The following is a 17,732-nucleotide window of genomic DNA, read 5'->3' on the forward strand; positions in this document are numbered from 1 at the left end:
AAAATAAAATTACATGTTTGCAAAATGAAGCAATTAATCGAACAAATCTGTAAAAATAGTCCAAGCACTTCTCTTTTGCTCAAACAATCAGTAAATAAGCATAGAATTAACGTGATAGAATCATGAGAAAATATAGATTAGAAAGGTAACTTGCATATCACGTTAATTTTACGATAATCCATTGATTAAAGCAATATGAAAGTGTTCGCACTACTTTGTTATTAGTAAATGTGTCCAATTGATTATAAATAATAATTCTCTAACAGACGCAAAAAACAACAATAGATTTTTACTGTGACATTCAGAATTTTACCCGGACCAGCAAAACATTCTTTTGAGTGCAGAATAAAAATCCCGAAAGAGTCCAATTCCATCTTAGGGAGGTGCTGTACGACGTAAATCAGCTATTGAAAACTTACTACTGACTCGATTCGACTCGTCATCGTTAACGTCATATTCCAATTCTCGAGTTAACGAACTGATTGCGCGTACAATTCGTTTTCCCGATTCACAAAAGAAGAATAAGTCTATTCGCGCAGCGGAAAGTATATCGTTGATCGAGTATACCTCTTGGATACGAATCCCGACAATTCCGAATCATACGGCGACATCCATTCCGGGGATGCGACACCCGAGACGCGTCAAAGAGGCTCGTTAAAGGTCCGTCCTGTCGTTAACCATTGTTTAGCCGCTCCTGAGCACCTACGGCCCTGCCAGCCGGTAAACCAGTCCCTCTGTCTGAGCAAAAAGAGCGATAAAGAGAGATAAAGAGAGAAAAAGAGAGAGAGAGAGAGAGAGAGAGCTGGTAAATCGTTTGAATGGAGAGAGCAAAAGAGACGAAGAGAAAGAGAGACTGAGAGCACGAGGGGGAAGGGGGCAGAGAGAGGGAGAGATCCGTGAGGAAAAAAATGAAATAGAAAGTGGTCCGGCCGGTGCAACAGACTACAGTCTATGACGCCTTTAAAGCGCCTCCTCCTGCGGTGGAACAGCCGGGGCTTGTTCCTGTTCTTCATGCACTATAGCAAAGGCACGGTACTCTCTTGAAGGCTCCCGCGCCAATGCGCTCGCATTTCTCGTGCGGTTGTCGACTCGGAAAGTATCCCTCAACTTAACGCCGGTAAGTCGAGACACGTATTGCTCTAAGTTCGACGTCCCTTCGGCACAGAAGTGAAGTTTCATGAGGAGGTCTCAGGTCGTAAGAAGGTTTCGTACCGGTCTTTGCCGAGCTCGTGAGGATGTCGTCGCGCGGGCGTGATAGGAGTGATAGGAAACCGATCGTGAAAACTAATGCTGTTGAACTCGGCCACGACTTGTCCTGACTCGGTTGATACGGCGCTCCCTTGGACCCGTATCGATAGTTATCACTCTTGAAACGCGTCTCAAGTGAGAAACTCAAAGTTGGACGAGAGTTGAATCGCGATTACAGACAGAAATGTCACGTGTGTCGGAATTCAAAACTTGGGTCGAACTCGGAACAAATATCTTAGTATCTCACGTGAGACAAGTTTCAGATGACAACTGTTGACACGGGCCTTCGTCTCGGATCGCGACGTCACGTTCGGGATTTAAGATCCGATTCTATCATGAACGAACGCGATCGTTCCTTTGTACCGATGTCGGTGTATTATTGGCGACTTGCGCATTGGTCCTAGATAAGATACGTTTCCCGTGGGATGTTCTGATTTTGGAAGTCATCTCAAAGGGTTCGCAAAGGCTTCGAGAGAATTTATGTTTTTGGAGTTGTTTCGGCTGAGTTATGTCAACTCGATTATGGACTTTTCAGTTTTTTTTATTGAGTACACGCGAGAGGAAAACTTGCCTTTTATATAAGAGGGAGCGCCATCGAGACTTTGTACACGAATGATCAGGTATTCGAGAAAGTTGCTTGACCGTTCTAAAGATGCACGCGAACGTGATGGAAATATTAAGATATCGACTTCGGTGAAGAGACTTCTCCTTTTTTCAACGTGCGACTTGTCTCTTAAGACGCCTTTCGTTGGATAAAATAATTTTTCACAGCGATTCTTTCGCGAGAATAAAAGGAAGAGAGTTAAAATGCAATTCTAAGTATTGCGTCAGAATGGTCTCTTCATTTTGCGACTTTCACGCGAGATCGTCAGTGAATATTCCTCGACGAACGGCGACTTCTGAGATATTTAATTGTAGTATATGTATACGTATAATTTATATTTCGCAACGTCAACGCGGTCAGTCATGATAACTCCGCCGAGTTGCGCAGTCACCGTCAACGGCGCGTTTACGTAACTTTACGCCAACGCTGATTGCTCTAGAAAGTGACTCAATTAGTAACGCTTGGAATTCGCGTTCTTACAAATAACGGTTTGCGGAATCGTCGTTGATTCTTTAACGATTCTTCTCGAAATCCACAGATGCCAAGAGCCACGGAATGAGAATAACAACGACCTAACTAGCGTAACTTCTTACGGAAACGGGAACGGCTGTCATTTCTTGCCATTGTAGTGTATAGTTTTTGTGATGTGTTTTGTACGTCTAAGAACGGAATTTCGTTTCTTTGTTCGTTGACGACTTTTTCAAGATTCATCTCGTCATGATTCGACTCCCGTTTGATCTTGTCAGCGACCGTAAAAATATACTGCATTCGTTAAATAATTATTATATATTTATCACTTTAATCGTTATTTCAAGGTTCCCGTCTTCTCGCCGCGGCCATCTTGATTTATGCTATCAGAAGCGAGGAAATACACGCTAAAAATTCTTGCAAAATATGTTGAAGTAAAATGACACGTTCACAAAATGATATAACCGATCGAGTAGATCTGCAAGATACTCCGAACATTTTCCTTTTGCTCAAATCAATAAATAACCATAAAATTAATGTGACAGAATGTGGTAAAATTATAAGAAAACAGGTTAAAATGATAAATTGTATGTCATTAATTTTATTATAATCTATTGATTGTTAGAACAAAAGTGTCCGTACTATTTTATAGATGTACCCGATCGACTGCAAGTGTCATTTTATAGGCTATATCTTTTTATTTCAACGTATTTTGTAAGAATTTTAGGCATACGTTTTGTCACTTTTGATATCAACAGTCCCGTGACGAAGGAACTTTAAATTATTAATTATACGTAAAAATGCTTGATTGCTATCAAACTGTTATCATAACGTTTTGTATCTCATTTCCGTTACAGGGTTACAAAAATTTCGACCTCTGGACACAAAAATTCCCGTTGCAAGATGATAAAAGTATTGGTCCTTCTGGTACTCAGCTCGGTCTGCGTCATAATCAACGCTCAGGAGACGGCATCAAATGAAAAACGTAAGTAAACGACAAAGGAATACTGATCTTGTAATTTTCTTTAATTCTTGTTACGCGATTCTACGAATATACGCGTATACAGAGAAAAAATATTCGAAAATTTATTTGTGAAATATGAAGTTTATCCACAGAAATAATCTTTATTTTACAGAAATAAACTTTATATTCCGCAAAAATATTCCAAATATTTTTTTTCGATATATATTTAAACACGAATATATAAAAAATAAAATATTAATCGGATGCTATAACTAACGCTACACGTTTGAAATTCCGATTAATCCGTTTTTTTTTTCATGTTTGAGAAATGTTTTCTCAGTATAGTAAAAAAAATTGATTTTTAATTCCCTCATAGTGCGTTGAAAAAATTTATCTAATTTTCTGTTTAATCGCGCAGCGCTTTTTGGCCAGACATTCGATGAAATTGTCGTGTCCTCGGACTTAAACGTTAGAAGGAAATCAAAGGAGAACCGTCAGGGCAAAAGGTTACTGTCGAACGTGCCGTCAGGAACCACCGGTCCGCCGGAAAAGCCAACTGCAATCGCATCCAGGCTCGTTTCCGCCGATGGAAGCCGTATAACGCCAGAAAAAAGGGAGAAGCGTGATATTGTTACAGCGCGAAGGAGGTAAATCCACAAAAAGTACAAGTAGTTCCGAGATCGATATACCGACGGAATGAAATCTGAATCGATCAAAGCCTGATTTAGAGATACCGAGATGACGATGGAGCTCAAATTATGATTCAAATTGCTCAAACCTGTAATTATCTTCAAATACTAAATCCTCGACGATCCATCTACTCAGTTATTGCTTGCCAATAACTAAATAATATCGTCAACTATACGTGCCAATTATATTATTGACACAAGTATAAAACTGTCAAATACCGACCTATGCCTGGTGTTGGACATTAATCAATGCAAATTTTTCTTGACTAAAATAATCGATAAATTATTGATCGAATTTAATCAATCATTATATCTGTAATCACAAATAATTTAATCGAATGATAAAATTAATTAATAAAAAAGAATTAATTAATGCATAATCAATCAAAGTTCAATTAATAATTAATTTCATCAATCGATGGAATTATTTGTGATTTTATTCATGACGACTGACTAATTTTGACTATCGATTATTTTAGTCAATTATTTTAGTCAAAGAAGATTTTTATAGATTAATGTGCCCAACACTAATCTATACCTTCAGCATTTTAGGCAATTTATCGATAAGAAAGCAATTAACCGAATTTGTATTTAGAACGCGTTTGAATTGCGAATATTTCGTGATGACGTTTAATTGAACGTTAATATGTCCACGAAGTTGCGTATGAAATGGATTTATACGTAATCTCGATCAGGTATCTGGATTTGGGCGTCGCGGGATACCTGCTGAAATCTCGGAAACGGTGAAAAATTCTACCCCGAGGACAACCGCACGACCCTCACACCCTCATCTGTGATCACACCTCTTTCGACGTACTTTTAGACCACGGCTCATGTAACAAAAGGAACAATAAAATTCTTCTGTGTCATAACACCCCCCCGCTTCCTATCATTTCGCACAGCCACGGGATCGTACTCTTCAAACCTACGACTTGGTAAAATTTATATTTTGCACGGAACACACGAGACTTGTAATTGTCTGAAATTACGCAATGTTTAATTTCGCACGCGTTCGACGTTGTGCAAATAATACATAAAAATTTTTCTGCGTCATAACATTTCTCCTAATTCTTATATCTCTCCATTTTGTCGCGAAATTCTATAAAACTTCGAACTTCCTTAAATATGTCTTATGCGTAACAAGAGATTCGCTTACACGATATAAATATGCAATATTCAGTATTCAATATTCAACATTCAGTGTTTAATATTCAATGTTCAATATTCAGTATTCAATTTCGCACGTCTCTGATGTTGTGCATATATGACACAATTATCTTTGTAATAGTGTGAATATTCAAATAAAATTTACAATTTACAATCAACTACAGAACAACAAGAAGTCACCATATTGTTAGCGTCATTACGATGAAGGTTTTCTCGACATAAAATTAACGATCGTAAATTGCAAACAAACCTTTTAAGAGCAAATAGAGCCAGTCTTGTGCGTTATTATCATTAGTAGAATTGCAGAATACAGATATCATTGTCGAGATTCACGCGGAACAGTGCGAGATGAATTTTTGCGACGAACGAAAATAAATGTAATTTAAATAACGCGGCACTTCTTACAAATGTGTTCTTATAGACAGTACATCACAGTCGCACAATGCGACCGCCGCAACGGCCGATTGTCAGGCATTCCGCGTTCGTACGCGAGCCGAAAAAAATCGGTTGGCTGAAATATGGCAGCAGGCGCTCAAAAGGCAGCCGACATCGCGATGCGTCGCGTCGAGGCACCATGACGTACCGCGCGATTCATCCGCGGCACGTGACACGCACGTTCAAAACACGTTTAACCACCCTGGTTTTTCATCGCCGAGCTCATCTTGTCGCGCAATTAATCATCCGTTACGTTTTTTATGGTTGTCTATTCCTAATTTTATACGTGGTAGTCAATGACGTGAAAATTGTTCTTTTTCCTTTCTATTTTTCGTATATATAAGATGTGTATGTATATATATAAATAAATAAACTTTATATTTGATAAGTATTTTTAAGTATTTTTTTAAGGTCTATGCTTGGGAAAAAATATTTGAAAATTTATTTGTGAGATATAAAGTTTATTTCTGTGAAATTACGATTTTACAAAACTTACAAAAAATATTTGAAAATTTATTTGTATGTGTGCAATAAAAATATATTTCCCAGAAAAAAACTTTATATCTCACAATTAAATTTTCAAGTATTTTTTCTCAAGAGCATAGACTTTAAAAAATACTTAAAAATATTTATGAGATGTAAATTTTATTTCACAGAAATAAACTTTATTTCATAAAAAGAAATTTTATATCTCATAAATAAATTTTCAAATAGTTTATCTCAATGTGTAAATACGCCTTATCGCGCGTCATTAATCTCTAAATTTCTTTTTAAACGGCCTTAAATCGATGTACTGTCTATAATACACAATTCTTGATCAGTGACTTCTTGTCGTCATTGCGATTTACGTCTACTAAGTATTCGCATGCAATATGTAGAATATTAAATTGACTCATCATTTCGTTGAGAAGCGATGCCCAGTCGTGTAGGTCCATCGATGAAGTCCAGCACTATGTCGATCCGCATCTGGTCCAGCACTCAGTCATCATCCCTTGTAAATCACTTTACAGGTATGAACTCTTCAAAGTTCTCTTCATTGCACTCGCGATCGCGATGAATTTAACGGCAATTGACAAAACAGAATATCTGGCTGCACTTGCCAGAGCGATAATCTTAATGATTGTTGGTTAAATAGAATATTTCGCTGCATTTGACAATTTAATCGGAGTTTGACGAATGAAATTTAAACAGAAATTTACGATGTCTTTTTAAAACGTTTTGAAAAAATATTACTGAATCATGTATCGTGTATAAAAAATCGTAAACCGAAAGTCATGATACTCTCGATAAGTTAAATAAACGCGAATTCCGCGGATTGGTGGCGCAATTTGAATGCACATTTTCTTGCACAATTTTTTGTGCAATCTGGATGCGCAATTTTGCTGCGCATTTTTGCCGCGCCATTTTGAGGCGCATTTTATGCTACTTCATACAATTAGAGGATCACACTGAATAAATGAAAAGATCTTGTTGAATAATACAACACTCTAATTTAAAATGATACAATAAACGGCTTAACGATAAAAGAAAGGCTAACGGTTTATGAAAATCGAACTTAAATATCATGGATTGTGTTATATACACTACACTCGACAAATACTGTTATTGTACTGTTAGTTTAAAAAAATGTTTGTTGCCAACATCTCAACCGCTCACTACCGTTTATCTATACTCGGTTGTGTTTATTACCAACGACCGTAAGTTTATGCGACATTTCTCTTAATTGTCCATCAAATAATACTATATAGGCATTTAAATGTGCGATCCCCTAATTGTTTTAAGCAGTGAATTTTAATGGACAACACAAATATATATATATGCCAAAATCACAATCACTACCAACTATGTAAATCGCATTGTTAAAATTCTACAAACATTCCCGTTACCTTTAATTGTTGATATAATTTTCCTTTCTTTAACTCACCAATTCACAGAAGCTCAAGGCCGGCCACATTCTGCAACGATTCTGGAACAAAAAATATAATTTCGTCGATTAGATGAAAGTTAATTTATTAAAAATGAGACGTAGCAGAAAATATTGGTAGATAAAGGTGCGTTAGCTTTTTATAATAATTATAATTCAATCGAAGCAACATCCAAGTTTCGTAGTAAAGAATTAAACACAAAAATACAGGAAAAGTGTGAACCTACCTTCGAGCCGACCTTGCTATGCCCGAACCGGGTCCTCCGGTGTAGCATTCCCGTTCACGGAAACATCTTCGGGGGCAGAATTCGTAGTGTGGCCGCAGACTCTAAATCTAAGACAAAAAGTAAATATCTTGATTAATTATTGTAATAAATTTAAAAAATATGATGGATGTATACTTTTTTAACGGTTTAACTATCGTCAAATTGCGCTAATTATAATGAGTTATATTGTCAACACTTTCTATCGTGCTCAAAATGTTTTGCTAAATACAAAATAAATTCAATCTTGAATAATGTTATTTTGAACGATAATATAATCTATAACTTCAATTTAATTATATTTTAGATATCTTTATAAGTACTAAGTAATCTCATTTTTATAATTAGAGAAGTGATGTTATTACTCTCATAAGAATGGCTTGACAGCCATAATGTTAAACTAATAGATACAAAGAGTGATAGTTACCATATTTCAATATTATTGCTAAAGATGATCCAACCACTGATCGTGAGGGTAGTGATAGTTAGAAGTAAAGAGACACAATGTATCTTTGGTCGTTCTTTAGTTGATGTAGATAAACCAAAGAAACTGAGTTCTAACAGATCTGGAACATAAGATAGATTTCCTGATTAGTTACATTGGTAAATGTCAAAACAACACTGGAAAAAAGGTTTGGTAATAACTATTAAGCTTGGTGAAATAAATTAAATGTTTAAATTAAAAATTAAATGTAAAAATTAAATTAAATGTAATTAAATTTTAAATTAAATGTAAAAATTAAATTTTTAACTAAACATGTAAATGAATATATAATCAAATAATTATATAAATATTAAAAAATAATCTTAACATGACTTAATATATGTTGCTAAAATTTAGTTATTACCAATTTATGTGGTACGTATAACCAAACAAATTGCTACATAAAACCACATTGTTTAATAATATCACATTATGCGATAAATATATAGAATAATCGAACATCTTTTTAATAGTCAAACTATTTCGTAATGAATTATGTATCATCAATATGATCATCAAATTACCTAATATTATTTAACCAAACATATAACTGATTCATTGAAATAAATAATATGCTTTACTAATTATTAGTAGATGATTAGTAATTAATATCATATTTGATTACCAAACATTGCACTATTATTAATTACCAAACATTGCACTCTAAAACATTGAACCAAATGTGTTTGTTACAAGACTTGTCTTTCAGTGTATGGGCAGTATATATTTCTATGTATTTTTACATATTTTTACTTTATATGACTATATATTTCTCTTTTAATACTTTGACTGCTATTAGTCATGGCTATTAATTATAATAAGCTGTATAATTGATACTCTCAACACCGTACTAAAAATATTTTAAAAAAGAATAAAGAATATATCATGCGAAACAAAATCCACCTTGAATACTGTCGTTCTTAATTATAATGTAGCCTAGTATTTTTATATCTGATTGTTTCTATATACATTAAACGTTTTTACAAGTATTTAGTAAAACTTATAATCAGTAAAACAACGTTATCACACTCGAATAGCGGTGACCGACAGTCAAAGTATTAGTATAAGAAATGAAGAGAAAGAAAGATTGAAAGTTACCTCTAATATTCCAACTGCCACCGCTGACAAAAATAGTCCGAGCACGGCGATCGCTGAGCGTGAAATAACGAGGTCTCACTCTGCTTGATCAGATAAACAAAGGTTGACGCGTGCGACACTCGCCGGACCGACGCACTTGAGACAATGTTTTGGTCGCGCGCCTGTCGCGTGCCTACGCCGTTATCGCTTCCGCGATCACACGGCGTTACCGGCGTAACGTGCCTACGCATGAGATTAAATTTCATTTGACGTTAAGAGAGTTTTGTGAAACACGCAAGGATAGATTACCGATATACTGTCGTGTCACTCGGCTTACTCCGATGTCGGCACGCACACGTATCTGCTTGGCTCCTGTCTATCTGAACATCTGTTCTCTCCAACGGTGTATTTCCTCGCGATCTCCTTCTTCTCCGCAATCCGCCGTGTATCTTATCCATGTGTTAGATTTTGGAACAAGTATTTTCGAGAATATTGTTTTAGCTCGTCCCGAATGCGCCGCACTTCTAGCGCGACCGACGTAATGGCGGAGGGTATCGAGTATAGCCGTGTCACGAGACTACCCGAAGAGCTAACCAAAGCGCGCGCGTTCCGTCCTTCTTACTAACCTAAACCTAAACTTCCCACGTTAAAATTCGATTTATACGTACTTTAAACTCCTTCGCGAAGCAATTTCTCATGATCTTCTTCCCTTCCTTTTTCTTCCTTCGAGGCTCACAACTACTTTGCACGTCTCGGAACAAATGTGCTTTCGAGAATATTGTTGAGAACAGTTCGTTACGAACGTTTCGTTTGCAACGCGAGCCGGCGTAACCGAGTTCGTTTGAATCGCTACGGAACTATACGAGCGCGCCATGGAGCTAACTCTAAATTGTGCGCCTTTTCTTACTAACCTAAACCTAAACTTTCCACGTAAAAGATGTAATCCGTAACTTCGATATTTGATTGTATTTTAGATATCTTTATAAGTACTAAATAACTCAGTAAAAAATGACTCGGCGATCGACGTCGAAAAGACGTCGAATAGTAAGATGACCAGATTTCCAAGCTTTAAATTCTGGGCACTTTATAAATGTGTGGAGCGGAGGGAGGGGGATCAAGAGATCCAAAAATTATTTGACAATCATTGAAAATGATGACAAATCGGTATCCCGAATAGCACACGAAAAAATTCGGGACAAAGGATGAAAAATCGGGTCGCCTTAGCTGTATGTGTCGAGAAGGGAGGAGATTGCTCTGTAATAATGTACTTACGATATGTCCTGATAACCGCACGTCGTTGTTTTCGGCACTCTTATACTTATTTCCGCAGGAGATTCACAGGACACAAGTGAAAGAAGTATGGAATACGGAGCGTTATGTCCATGGCAGTTGCTTGGCATGAAAAGATCGCAGACGCGTGCGCTGTCCATCACGTACATCAAAAGTTTATGCGCGCCAAAAGTGCCAAAAGTGCATGAATGTGAACGCGCCAGTGATGTGAACGAAGTCGCGCGTCTACAACGACGCGATCTATACGCCTTAACCACTTGCTCGAGTTACTAACTGCTCTAGACCAATCGCGTTCGTTTCGCACTACGAGGTTGTCATCGTGGTTATTCAATCTAGGTTGGTAATGAATCGCGCAAAATGCTCGATCTTTTCGCGCCAAGCAGCAGCCATGAGCACACATCGATCCACATCGCTCCGAATTTCTCGCGTCTTTTACTCGTCGAAAGTGAGTCTCGCTCGTTAATAAGTCTCGGGAATGTCAAGAATAGCGATGTGCGATCGCCGGGGCATATCGTGAAGACGTCATTTGTAGGTAATCTTCTCGTTTTTCCTCGCAGTATATGCGGCCGGTGCTTGTCGCGACGTGTCGCGCCAAAGTCCCTTATATTTGTTAATAACATTAACACGCTCAAGTAACAATAGAATCAGGCGATCTCGCGTATGCGCAGTGGTACCTATCCTGCGCAGAAGCCGATAATCGGTCATGTTACTGCAGGTTAGATCATATAGTGTTAGCATTAAGAGCAGATTCTAGGATAATTTTTCACAGTCTTTTAAAGTAATTCTCGTGGTTTTCTTACGAAAGTTCAATTTAGAAGACGTGCGTATTTCGACTGGCATTGTCTCCTGAATAACAATGTGTGTTTGTGTCACTCTACTCCCTCAGTAGCACACACAGAATGTTTAAAATAATTCAATGAACGCTGCCATGTTGATATATCGACATTCGATTAATGGCGTGAATTTTCTCGTGACTGCCGAAATTTAAGCACGCATAATTTTCGTAGTGACAGTTTTCGGGAATTGAGAAAAGTAGTTCGAGTCGAGGGGCTCAATCGGCTTCCTGGCAAAACGATAAGAATAATTCCATGCGCTCTTGTTATCCTCTTTCGCGAATAGCTTTACAGATCGAAGACGCGTTATAACGTATCCATGAGCTGTAACGGTTCAAAACGAGCTATCGTATTTCCGTCTCTGATAAATGAAGCCGTACTTTATGCCAAACTGCTCTTCTTACGTACATAATGTTAAAGGGAAAAGAAAATCGCGATCTTTCTCGGAATCGATCGCATGGCGGAAAACCCTTGGATTTTGATTTACGACCGTGGTGTTACGTCGCAAACGGCGGATTCTCTGTTGTGTGCGTGGAAAGCGAGGGAATATTGTATTCCGAACATTGAGGCTGACTAGCACCATACTTTATAGTGATTTCGTGGCTAGACTCCCGGAGGCACGCTGACATATTCGTGCGTGTCATACTTCTTCTTCGATGTTACGACACGCAAGTAAAATATCCTATAATTGGCTATCGGGCGATAGTGGCAATCCCATGTTGATTTAATACTGCGGTATCAAACGTGCACACTTCATCTCCTCCATTTGTGCAGTGTTGAGAAAACGATTGATTTCGATGAAAAAAAACATCATCCCAATGCTACCCAATCGAAGACGCGATTTCCCTTGAATAAGATATTTCTACTTATTTCTAATATACATTACTTAAAGAAAGGAAAGTAAACTAAAAAGAGAATTCTTGTTGGATGTTTAAAAAATACAGAGTTAATATTGTTTATTTTATCTGTAGAAATTGTTAATCTTTCAAAATTAGATAATATTTTGTTTTCTATTTTATTTAACGAATACGACCAACTTTTGGCACCAACCTAATTAAAAATACAATATAAATGATATTTTTCTATGTGTATATCATATCATTGTCATAGAATATTTGAAACATACCTTAGGAGATTATTTGACTATAGTTATGTAAGAATAATCCAATCAATGAAGTATGTTTTGACAAAAATGAAGGTGAAATGTTGATATATGATTTTAAAAATATATAGACTCTGAGGTTTTTTGCAATCGTTCAAAAAGTCAGGCATGGATAATTTTCTTTAGAGGTATTTATTGACAAGCTTAACCCTTAAAAGAGTTGATAAAAATATGCAACTAGAAGAAAATGTAAATATTGCTTTTTAATTAATTTTAGACACCCACAAAGTCTGGACTATTTTCACTTTGTGTAAAAAGACATATGGACTGCTCACTGATAAAAACAAAAATTCAAAAATCATAATTCTGTGGGTTGAATCATTCTTGCATAGCTATTTAATATTGATTGTGTATTTGATAGCCTATTTGATTTGTTTTCTCTTGGAAAACTAAATAAATAGAAACATGAATAACTCGCAAGACAACGAAGAAGAGTTCGCATCTCGAGGACGAAGAGATCGCGACTCTACTCCAGTCCGATTCAGGCCGGAAGTAGCATTCCACGATTCGAATACAAATCCGGCCGATCAATTTTCTCGGCGATCGGTGGAGAACGAAGCCCGCGTTCGCAGGTGTCTCTCGTCTTCTCCGGCACGATCTTGAATTCGTGTCGGACCTCTTATCGCGATGCAGAATCCGTAGTGTTCGCCATGGTGTACGTATATCGCTGCCTGTGTACGACGCGCGGGCGTTTATGTCGGTCGACGATGCACCTGCGACTATTTTATGTCTTCCCTGGAAAAGCTGGACACTAAATTCCAAACGGGCATCCGTCGCCAATCTGTTGACTGCTGATCAGACCGCACGATATCAATGGCGCAGCTTGAAGAGTCCCCGTGAGCGATCGCGGAGATGAATATCGAGTCGTGTCGATCGCATCACAAATCTCATAACCAAGACTTGTCAAAATATTTAGAGTGTCGAAATTTGTCCGTGTTTAATTAAATAAGCCAAAGTTCTAAGCTACACAGTAAAAATACAAAACAAAAAAGCTTATTATAAGAGTCAATGCTAGGTAAGTGGAAATTAATAATTAATTAAATGAATGGCTCGAGTAAATTAATTGTGAATTTTCGTTTATTTGTGTAATTTTACTTAACATTGACTTTTGTAGGTTCTTTCTCGTTCTGCATTTACTTGTATTATCTATAAGATATCGTGACTCGACTTCCCATCTTTCTAAGATGATTTACGATAGTATCGCTAAAAATTCACTGTACTGAGGAAAAAATACCTGGAAATTTATTTGTGGGATATAAAGTTTATTTAGAGAAACAAGCTTTATATTTAACAAAAATAGACTTTATTTCACAGAAATAAACTTTATATTCTGCAAATAAATTTTCAAGTCTTTTTGTGTACGGAGACACGCGTGATTAGATATTTTGATTCAAAAATTGTTCAAATCTTTTATTGTATTTTGAACACTTTTCTGATTCGATCAGAGTCGCGGTCACCTCTCGATAATTTCGCCGCGATGTTTGATATATTTTCGAGTCGCGAGAAATATCCATGACAAGATCCCTTTGTCCTGGCTACGCCACTGAACGCCACAGGATACGCGCCTAAGATAACACGTACCATACCATCGGTTTGATACAAGCACAAATTTCCTCTGTTCTCTTTTGAAAATTTGCAAAATGAGCGCAATCCGCAGGCGAGATGTTACGCGGTCTTTCAACCCGCCGTGCTTACCGGATTTACCGGATTGCTATTCGTGATTCGTTTCCAAATAGGATATCGCTGCCTGCTTGTACACGTGTGCGAGATGCGCGCGGAGTCGATGCTTTGTAGAAACTCGGGTGGGAGTCGATCACGGACGTTCATCCACCTGGGGACGAAGAATCCTCTGAGATTCAGACGAAGTCCGCGAAAATACGGTAAGATAATCCTTTATTTCTGCACCGTGTGTAATAAACAAGTCAGTCTCGCATGCGTTACCAAACGGAGAATTGCTCAACCATGCCTTAACATGTTCCTTTTCTTTAATTTATTAAAGATCTTTACTCAGTCCAGTGTGTAATTTCTATTCTGTAAATCCCGAAAATCGATCTATCCTATAAATCGCCTGATGATATCTATAGTTGTTCTTTTTCTTTTTTTCCAAGGATATTCTGTAACTTCTGGGTTCGTGGGATTTTTATCAAATAAAGGGGCAGTCGCAAAAGTGTCAGGGCAATTTCAATGACGACACTTCGTGGAGCTCGTAAGAATTTACATGACGGACCCTCAGGTCTCGCTCATCGGTGTGCAATGCGTCACGAATTGATCGCTTCCGAGCCGATCTCTTGCCGAAATCTATCGGGCAGGACTGCCGAAATGTGGTATGATTCGCGCGTTCGACATTCCAACGGTCCTCGTGCGTGATCCCGACGATCAACGTCTCCCCGTGTGTCTCGCCGCGTGCGTATGCCGTTGCACAGCGCGTGTAATTCGACATTGGCTAATTTTAATTCAGCTTACGCGGTAGCACTAAATGAGATTCCGTCGGCAGACGCGTAGACGTTCGCGAAAACAGAAGACGAGAGAGTACCGCGAAATCCTGGAAATCCTGGGAATCTCTGCTTTTAATTCCGCGACGGGAGAAGAAGTCCGCCGCGGGGAGAACGCCGCGCACACGAGATATGAATTTATCTCGCTTACCCGAGTAAATAAATAATTGAACAGGGTTAATACGCGAAAGCCTGATTCGCGCGCGGGAGAGGCTGAATAATTCAACGACACTAAACGCGTACTCGCTCAGTGTCCTCGTTTGAATCTCACAAATCGGTATCGGACATACCGTGCGGTCGTCGAACTTGTCTCCTTATATCCAATCATTGAAGGGTCTTTTTGGATTTCTAATGCGACTGTATCGAGCTACTCTAAGCGATGTATCGATTAACAGAGAAAAGTTTTAATATTTCAGCTTTATCGTTTGAATGAGGAACGAACTCAGGGGCCTACCTACGAAAATCATGCAGTTAATTGACTCATTGCGTATCTCGAATTATAATTGTGTATTATTCCACATGAAAAAGATTAGTTTGATTAAATAAAATTCAATTTTTGCACTGAGAGGAATTATCAGATAAAGAATTATCCAATGGATATTTCCGATCAAGTTTCGAACAATTTTTACATCCGATTAAATCTAATATTCCACTCAAAATAGAATTTTGTCAGATAAAAAAATTAACAATTGATGTTTCTTATCGGATGTTTTTTGATTGGAGATATAAGAATTAAACGGTATTCAGCTTTTGACCGTAGATATCAATTTGATAATTTTTTATCGGATAATTTCTCTCAGTGTGTTGAAAATATGAACGATTCGGAAATTGAGATTGTTAGAATTCAGATTATTAGAATTCTATACTGAAAAAATTATTCTTGTATTTAAAACTGAAATATTTAGTACATACGACTTGGTTGATATTATATGTTTTTTACTTATGTCAGGTATATGTATTGTTGAGAAAACGAAATACACGCAGCAGCAATTAAATGTTTTGATTGCAGTTACCAAACATTTGATTGGTTTCATTAAACCAAATTTTCATTCGGTGTGCCAAATTTTTGTCTTGACGACAAAATCCTGTTTTCAAAATTATCAAGATGTCTGACTTAACTCAAATAGAAAATTCTAGTAATTCCAATTTCAGAGTCGCTTATATTTTACCAGAAATTAGTCCATCAAACTAAACTTTCGTTTTCCCGCGCGATTTTGGATATTCACATCGATCCGAATATATCCAGGATTTCTTCATCTGTATAGCCTTGAGCTCTCCACAAAATTTCACACATTTTTCTCGCCTCGATTACTTTCAGCTCACGATTAATTCGCCATTGCGTCCAGGTCGGTAGTGCTTCTTACTGACTTTGTCGCGCTTGTATACCGCTATCGGATGTTGTACACACGGTGAGCCCGCGCTATTTCATGAATCAACTCCGAAATCAACTTGTGCTTTTCAAGTCACGTGTCTCGTATTTTCGGGCGTGATCGGACGCACCAAGAAGCGAGGCATGGCCCGACGAGCGGGCCCAGGACGAGACACGGGCGCGTCGCGATCGGTATCACCGGTGTATCGCAAAAAATTCGCACATCACTCCGCCGGAATATATTCCTTCTCGGAAACCACCGAAATCAATCTCCGCCGCACATTCGCGGCGCGCTTTTCTCCGGATTGTTTAGCAGTCGGATTACGGATTATGTTACCACTCGAGTTCCGACCTACGGAATCGCGATCGCCGAGGCAATTCGCGAATGCGAATACGGGATCCACGGTCGTTTCTTTTGTTCCTCAGCTCCTGAACGCGTCGCTGGGCCGCGACTTTGAAACACACCGCTTGAATATTTAATTTTCACTTGCTCTATTCTTTTTTTAACCAACTTCAGGAAAAGAAGTTTCCAAATTTTTTGTTCTGTATGTACATTCAAAGGAAAAATGTCTAAAATATTTAAAAAAATATTTGTTTAGTGGGTACTAATGACATATTTACTAAAATCTAAATCTTTTTATTTAAATAGAATAAACAATTGCTTTCATAAAAAGCTAACTTTTAATTTATTTGCTGAAAAATTTAATTACTGCTGTTTTGCCTTGCTTTCTCAGTAATATATTTACTTAGTCACTAAGCAAAGCAAAATAACGGCAATTAAATTTTTTTGGTTATAATTTGGTTGTAATTATTAAATATTTGTTTCAATTTTAGTTTAACCAAATTTTGGTTTTGTCAACCAAGTCCTTTCTGTAGTGTGGAAGTTTTTAAAGACGTACTTTATCTTTTTTAAATTGTTTATTTCCTACTTTTTTAAATTGATATTTTTAGTTCTTAATTCTTAGGAAAATTGTCACGCATTCTTTTCGGTTCGAGAAATCCTAGTCGAGCTTGTAGTGTTCCACATGAGCGGCACGTTTCATTGGTTGCGGGGTTATTTTTGACGCGGCTCGACTCTGGTTTCGAATGATCTATGCAACGATGGATGGTCCGTCCATTGGCCAAGTATAATGACGCTCGTTTGACGTAACGTCTCCGTACGACGTGCGTGCGACCTCTTAATATTAATATTATGTCAGTCATACTCGGCCGAGCGCCTGCGGGTACGACTGGTCAGAGGCGACGATAATTCTTGGGGACGAT

The 17,732-nt window shown here is 37.7% G+C and overlaps 2 protein-coding genes across 6 annotated transcripts in view; one reads left to right on the plus strand and one right to left on the minus strand.

The window, feature by feature from the left end:
• LOC116843743 overlaps positions 1-10,047 on the minus strand; it is a 185,929-nt gene extending 175,882 nt beyond the window's left edge. Inside the window, exons 1-5 of one of the 2 annotated variants that reach the window (XM_032814456.1) lie at positions 9,633-10,043; positions 9,345-9,566; positions 8,190-8,328; positions 7,727-7,833; positions 7,500-7,541 (exon numbers count right to left, since the gene is read on the minus strand). In XM_032814456.1, coding sequence (XP_032670347.1) covers positions 7,500-7,541; positions 7,727-7,774 — 90 coding nt within the window. In that variant the 5' untranslated portion in view covers positions 7,775-7,833; positions 8,190-8,328; positions 9,345-9,566; positions 9,633-10,043. Of the gene's footprint in view, positions 1-7,499; positions 7,542-7,726; positions 7,834-8,189; positions 8,329-9,344; positions 9,567-9,632 lie in introns of both variants that reach the window. The other variant, XM_032814457.1, reaches the window with a different exon arrangement.
• LOC116843742 lies at positions 953-4,847 on the plus strand. 4 transcript variants are annotated; one of them, XM_032814455.1, is made up of 4 exons: positions 953-1,117; positions 3,178-3,305; positions 3,703-3,931; positions 4,632-4,847. In XM_032814455.1, the coding sequence occupies exons 2-4, from the start codon at positions 3,224-3,226 to the stop codon at positions 4,639-4,641; spliced, it is 321 nt and encodes a 106-aa protein (XP_032670346.1). In that variant the 5' UTR covers positions 953-1,117; positions 3,178-3,223; the 3' UTR covers positions 4,642-4,847. The 4 variants fall into 4 exon arrangements, with proteins under 4 accessions (XP_032670346.1, XP_032670343.1, XP_032670345.1 ...); XM_032814452.1 differs by having other exon boundaries at positions 954-1,117; positions 4,669-4,847; XM_032814454.1 differs by lacking the exon at positions 953-1,117 and adding an exon at positions 2,217-2,290 and having other exon boundaries at positions 4,669-4,847.
• Positions 10,048-17,732: the final 7,685 nt, after the last annotated feature.

This window comes from Odontomachus brunneus, unplaced genomic scaffold (genome assembly GCF_010583005.1).
Source record: "Odontomachus brunneus isolate Ranch 3 - 2012 unplaced genomic scaffold, Obru_v1 Obru_scaffold_035, whole genome shotgun sequence".
NCBI lineage: Eukaryota > Metazoa > Arthropoda > Insecta > Hymenoptera > Formicidae > Odontomachus > Odontomachus brunneus.